At 38.1% G+C, this 6,460-nt stretch overlaps 1 protein-coding gene across 1 annotated transcript in view; it reads left to right on the top strand.

Annotated features, from left to right (window-relative positions):
- Positions 1-4,021, top strand: part of LOC102207886 (sterile alpha motif domain-containing protein 12-like) — a 5,990-nt gene extending 1,969 nt beyond the window's left edge. The window contains exons 2-4 of the mRNA XM_005737233.1: positions 2,436-2,562; positions 2,699-2,839; positions 3,105-4,021. Coding sequence (XP_005737290.1) covers positions 2,442-2,562; positions 2,699-2,839; positions 3,105-3,121 — 279 coding nt within the window. The 5' untranslated portion in view covers positions 2,436-2,441 and the 3' untranslated portion in view covers positions 3,122-4,021. The remainder of the gene's footprint in view (positions 1-2,435; positions 2,563-2,698; positions 2,840-3,104) is intronic.
- The last annotated feature ends 2,439 nt before the right edge of the window (positions 4,022-6,460 follow it).

Below are 6,460 nucleotides of genomic sequence, written 5' to 3'. Positions count from 1 at the left end.
GGAGCAAACTATAATTAACTACCAGTGCACATGATCTACAATCAGCGCTGCGCCTGAGTAAACTGTCTGTTGGGAGAAGTTGGGTATTGCTAATATGGGGCATAGTGAGCTAAAGAGGCACTTGGAAATCAAACAAATCCTTTGGAGAGAATCTTGACCTACTTTAAAAAAGTCTGAACCCGAGGCAGCAGGAGTATATGTTAGATTGTGTGAAAGTGTTTGATAAGGTGACACTGATAATATGTCAGATGGCATAGAGGCTGTTGTTTGTGTGCCTTTAAATTCTGGCTATACACGACTGTGCAAAAGTCCTGACTTGTCTCTCATTTTTTTACAGTTTTCTTTTAAAGGAGCCAGACATTCTTGTAATATTGTGCAGCAGTTCTCCAGGATACAGTTCTGAAGTCTTTCAAAGTTTTCTTTGGACATTGGCTGCTTTTGTACCTCATTTCAGAAGAATGTTTTTTCTTTGTTAAGCTGCTGAACTCTGACTTATGAATAATTCAGACACCTAAATCAAAGGATGAACAGTGAGTCCGTATAAAAAGTCTCCTTCATCATTATGTAATTTCCAAAAAACTTGGCATGTCTCAGCATGGTGTGCAATCCTTAAAAAATCTTGCAAAAACCTTGTGAAAACTGAACAAGTGCAGGACAAAAGAAGACATGACAGGTCTATAAAAGTATTTATAGTAGATAATCCGTGTATGAATCTTATATTCTTAAAACAGCAGACACCTGTCACAGCGCATGAGATGTTGATCTGGACCTTGGATCGAGCCATACGGTCCACATTGTTTAACAATGTTAAACTGAAGCTCAATGAAATGGTGATACTAGATGCAAAAGCCGGGAGCTGAATAATAAAAAATATCTGGTCAGCTAGAGAGAGAGAAAAAAAGTCTTGCACACAATCAGTAATTTACAAAAATCCAATTTTCCACCTTGCTTGTCACTGCATATTGCTTTTGTTTACAGGTCCTGGTTTAGCTGTAACTTGGCGGTATGAAACTAAATGAAATGGTTCAGAGCAAATAAGACAAGCTGTATATACAGTCATTTTATGCCACTATAAAATCTAACCACTGGGGCCCAATTCAGGAGCTGTGTGGCTTAAGAGCTGCTGTCTTCAGGCATAAAACCCACATTATTGTCCTCAGTTAGATTTCTTTACTCTCAGCTCACTCTGGCGCTGAAGGGAACTTTGCTGTCTTTTTACCTCGGTCACTCTCTGTATGTCAATTACTCCACTGGGATCTCGTTACCGCCTCAGCCAATCACGCATCCCTCTTAATTAACTCAGGAAATTACATTCCTATATTTACAACCTAATAACTAGACTGGCCTGCTGAAAAGGTCACATCAACTGTTTAGCAATTTTTGCCCTATTACATTGCAGCCCAGGAGGATATGGCTAGGAAAAAAGCCAAATGAACAGAAGGCAGCTTTTTGAAAAGTGCACAACTTTTTTTGACCTCTTAGTGTCATACTCGGTTGATTTCACCTTGCAGTACAAGAATCCATCGGCCATTCAAAACTATTTGTCATCATGTTCAGGGGGTTGTTGAATTAATCACCGGAAAATAGGCTTATGTGAAGCCAGTAGGTGATCCAGAGCGTCAAATATCAAGAGAAAATAACATTTTCTCACATTTGAAGGTCTACTGCAGACAAAAATGTCCTCAGCTAATGTGCCAGGAGCAAAACTTCATTGAGCTGTTGTTAAGGGTTGTCTGCGTGTTCTCAGTGATGGCAGCTGACTTGCTGAGCTTATTTTCTGCTTTTAAAGGAGACATGTCAAATCCATTTTCATTTTTTTAGAGTAATTATGTGTCACCAGTGTGTCTAGGGCCCCACACAATTTTAAGAAAATCCCCTCATTTCTTTTCATTCTCAGTCATTCAGAGCGTGTGTGAACATTTGCAGCCTATTGTGACAAACAAATCCACGTACAGGAGCCCTCACCACATCATATTTTAAGGTAAACTCTGTTTTTAAGATTTTTTGCCACTCAGCCATAAAAGGTTGATAGGGTATTGTCATTGCTCTGCCAAGCAGGTGGGCGGTGTGGACACCCAAGTTTGTGAACTCGAGAATGAGGTGATGTAAGATTTTCAAATTGATACCACAAGAACAAGAACAAGATAACCTGAGAACTGGGTACCGTATATAAACGTAAATAAATATAAAATACAAATATAAAATCCAATCTGTAATGTAATGGAGCCCAAATGTTGCCTCACAAATTGGTAAAGGTTAGTGCCAGACAGAGATGTTGCTGTAATATCAAGCATGCATTTGTCTCTTTCTTCAGTGTGAAGACTGAATTTAACTGCATTTGGTACAGTGAATTATTTTGTACTGTAAGACAAAAAGCTAAACATTTACTTTTTCTGCACTTCTCTTAATTTCTCTTCTTATGTTTTATTGATCAGAGGGCGATGGGACTATCAAAGGGGCCATCATCATGGTCAGTGGAAGAAGTGCTGGAGTGGATTCAGGAACAGTATCCGACTAAGATGACCCTACTCCACAAAGCCGTAATCAAACATGACATAACAGGTACAGCACATGCATGGAATTCCTGCTTCAGTGGCAGGAATTTAACAGGCCAAGTCATTATTAGCTTTCCTCGCATTATTTTGAATCTCTTTTTATATACTTGAACAAATCACTGGGATCCTGTTTAAATCTGCAGGCCGTGTGTTGCTGAGACTAAAGGACTATCAGCTGAAGCTTCTTGGGGTGGAAGATGAGAAGCAGCAGCAGGAAATTTTGCAGGACCTCCTTCTTCTCAAAGTTCAGGAAGAAATCAGTGAACTTAGTGACATCTGCTCTGGTGAGCCTGCCAAATGACTTCATCTTCAGTTCACGGCTGAACTATATATGTAATAAAAAAGTCATAAAGTTGCATTGATAAGGGCATATTTGTTGGAATGCAACAATTATGCATAGAAACAATGGTGCAGGATTCATTTTAATTAAAACTAAGTCATAAATTTAAGTTTGTTCAAAGAAAAAAAAAGAATTAAGAGTATTACCATTTTAATTCCTGAAAATAGTTCCTAATTTTTGTTTTATTTGCTTTCTTATATACTCTCCAGAGTTTCTTTCTCCATGAATCACAGTGAAAATCTTCAGAAAGCCAAAGAAAAAAACAGAACCATGGCTGACTTTTTGTTATTTTTTTGAATTTCCCAACCATCCATTCATCCACGTGAAGGAGACAGAAAGGTGGAATTGATGGAAATAACAAGAAGTGAATAGAAAGAAGGATCGATGAGGAATGAAGAGAGAAGGAAACCCATTTCCGGTGTGAAATCTGACCTGTGCAGATGGATGAGATTAGTTTCTGTCTGAGTGGCTTTTTCTGATCCTACTGTCCATTAATCTCTGTGTTTTTTCTGTCCCTGCACTGGGTTTGCCAACCATGGCATTATAAAACATACGAACAAAAGTTTTTATGGACCAAATATGCAGTCGCAGTATGTGTAGAGGTTTAGGATATAAGCCAATCAGCAGATCATTTAAAGCCAAAATGAAATAATCTGCTCACCGATTTTCCCAGGGGATGCATTCTGCTGAGTTTGTTGGTTTAAATTTGTGTTTTTGACTGCAGTTTTTCAGGAAATTTAAGTGGATTTATGAGAGATTTTTTACTTACCTTCTTGACCCCGTGACAAATATCAAATCCTACACACATTTTCATCCTACTAGTATTGTAATAGGTAGCTTGCTCTCAAAATAGGAACAGATTGTATTTTAATAACAGATACTGCTTATCCTCAGTATTTCCTGGGTGGAAAGGTTAAACATTTCACACGTCTGATCAGAAGAGCTGAGTCAAAGCTGTAAAACTTTGTCATGTTGTTTGCTTTTCTCTCTGACTAAAATTGCTTTTCACAAACCAGATGTTGGTGTGCTGCTGTTTCCTTTCAAGTTCATTGTTTTTTGAAGTGAACTGTCAGTTTGTCTGGATTTGATTGTGATGATGCAGTTTCATTAAATCTGTTTCAAGCGACTGCCACTTTGAGATTGCCTCCTTTAAATGTGTATTGTAGGCATCGCTAAGACTGCACAAGTTTCCTACTTCTGACCATCTCTTTGTTGTTTGGTGCACTGAATTTAAAGTGTTTTTGTTAATCATTTCTCTTTTTGGTAAAGACTACTATGGTGTAAACATAGTAAGGAATTTCTGTTTTTACAGCTGCAGCCTGTTAATATCCATGTTCCTCCTAAAAATCTTCTTTTTACTGTGTGGAAAATCCCTCTATGACAGATCGCTGTGAAAGACCCAGGACTGTTAAAACTAAAGGCTATAATCATAGGTGTGTCACCTTCATGGGTATAACCTGGATATATTATGATTAGCTGGAATCTATTGATCTGTAATTGCAGTCACACGTTAACACATTTGAAAATAATTGTTGCAAGCAGGCTCCTCTCTACATATCGCAGCAGTGTGGTTGTACTTTTCACTGCTTGGCAGTTGCGCATTTTCCTTGAGCATCTGAAAGTGCATTGATAGTAATAGGCTACTGCTTGCAGCTAGGCTATATATAGTTTTTCGCATAGAAATGGGGGGGATGAAGGCAGCCAAGACTTTAAATCAGTCCTGTTTAATATCTTATGATTCCTTCAGCAGCTGTGTGTTTTAACGAAACTGTGACCTGATCTAAGATCAAATCCAGGATGCTAATATTATGTATTATATTAGTATTATTATATAATATTATAACCTACTGAGCTGATTAAAGCAGATACCACACTGCCAGGAAGGGGAGCTACAAAGAAATGAACAGTCTAACATTTTTATGGTAGTTTACTTTTAATGGAAAGAAAAAAATGTCAATCAAAATTCCAGAATAAAAACATCATTTGGGAGGTAGGATTGTTTCTCACCTGAAGAAAGATATAATATAGGCTTTGAAATTGTATACGCTGGATTTGAAAGGGCAGTAAGGCAAAGCACACAGTCCCTTAACGTAAGACTGTCAACGAAACCTTGTTTTAAACACAATTATGCATAATTTTTTAATTAACTGAAAGTAAAAATCTTAGTTTAAAAAAGTAAAAATAAAAAAATCAGTTAAAAGTCAAAAAGATGATAGCATTGTATAGACTTCAGCATCACAGTATGTATGTAATTACACGTATACACTCATACACTGGAATGCAAAGACTGAATACTACTCTTTAAGGCATGAAATGCTTATGAAAACTTGAGGGCTCGTGTGACCTTTCCTCTCTCTTTCTTTATGTTTCTGGGCCCGACAGTGTGTGTTTGTGTGTCGGAGTGTGATTAATACCCCAGGAGATGGTGTGACATTTGATTTGGCAGGGCGTGGCTGTGGAAGTGCTTACTCAGCACAAACATAAATCCACCTCTCTGCTAGACTGAAGCAGATGATAAACAACACAGCTGACCCCGGTGACAGGGCCACCAAAATGAGAAGTCTGGTGGAAAATATCAAAATGCAAAATCTTTTTTTTTTAAAGAATCTACTTATATTCTTATATATGTTTGATAAAGCAGGTAAAATAATCTGATTTGTATACCTTTTTCAAATTAAATCGCAATTTCCGTGTTTACACATATTTATCATTGTGTTTTTTTGTTGTGGGTAATACTTATATATATCAGTACCCATAGCCAGTCTTGTTGAAGCTTCAGATGATGCTCCAGATATTGATAATAAGTGGAAGGAAGGTAGTCAGAACTGAGGGGATTGAACTACCAGAACGCAACATTGCAGACATTGCAGACAGCTCCAAGCACCTGGGAATCCCACAGGCAAATAGAAACCATGAAGAGGACGCTAGGAAAGCCGCAACCATCAAATACCTGCAGAGAATAAGACAAGTCCTGAGGAGTCAGCTGAATGGGAAGAACAAGATCTGGGCAATCAAGAAATCATCATCAAAATGAGACAGCTCCTCACCATACACAGAGGGTTTCACCCTAAGTCCAGCACGCTGAGACTGTACGCTGGGCAGGAAGAAGGAGGTCAAGGACTAGTGAGTGTCAGAACCACTGTTCAGGATGAAATGGCAAAGATCCATTAGTATATCAGGAAGATGGGCACAACTGATTATGCGCTTAGTGAATATCTCAGACAGCAGAAACACGAGAAAAAAGAAGAGGAATTCCGGAATGATATCCAAGATGTCTGCCCAGAAGCTCTAGGAACAGCAAAGATACTGCTGTCAAGCTCCCAGGCCTATGGTGTAAAAACTATGAGATCTTGCTGTCTGGGTGGCTTTTTTTTTCCTATTTTATTAGGCAAGGCAAGGCAAGGCAAGGCAAATTTATTTGTATAGCACAATTCAACAACAATTCAACATTCAAAGTGCTTTACAGAGACATTAGAAACAAAAACAAATAAAAAGCATGATTTAAAATTGATTAAAACAAGCAAACAAACAAACTAACTAAACACACACATTTCACACCTGTTCG

The sequence above is a fragment of the Pundamilia nyererei genome, unplaced genomic scaffold (assembly GCF_000239375.1).
Source record: "Pundamilia nyererei isolate P.nyererei 1_Seehausen unplaced genomic scaffold, PunNye1.0 scaffold00074, whole genome shotgun sequence".
NCBI classification, from domain to species: domain Eukaryota; kingdom Metazoa; phylum Chordata; class Actinopteri; order Cichliformes; family Cichlidae; genus Pundamilia; species Pundamilia nyererei.
This window is presented reverse-complemented; position numbering and strand designations above follow the sequence as displayed.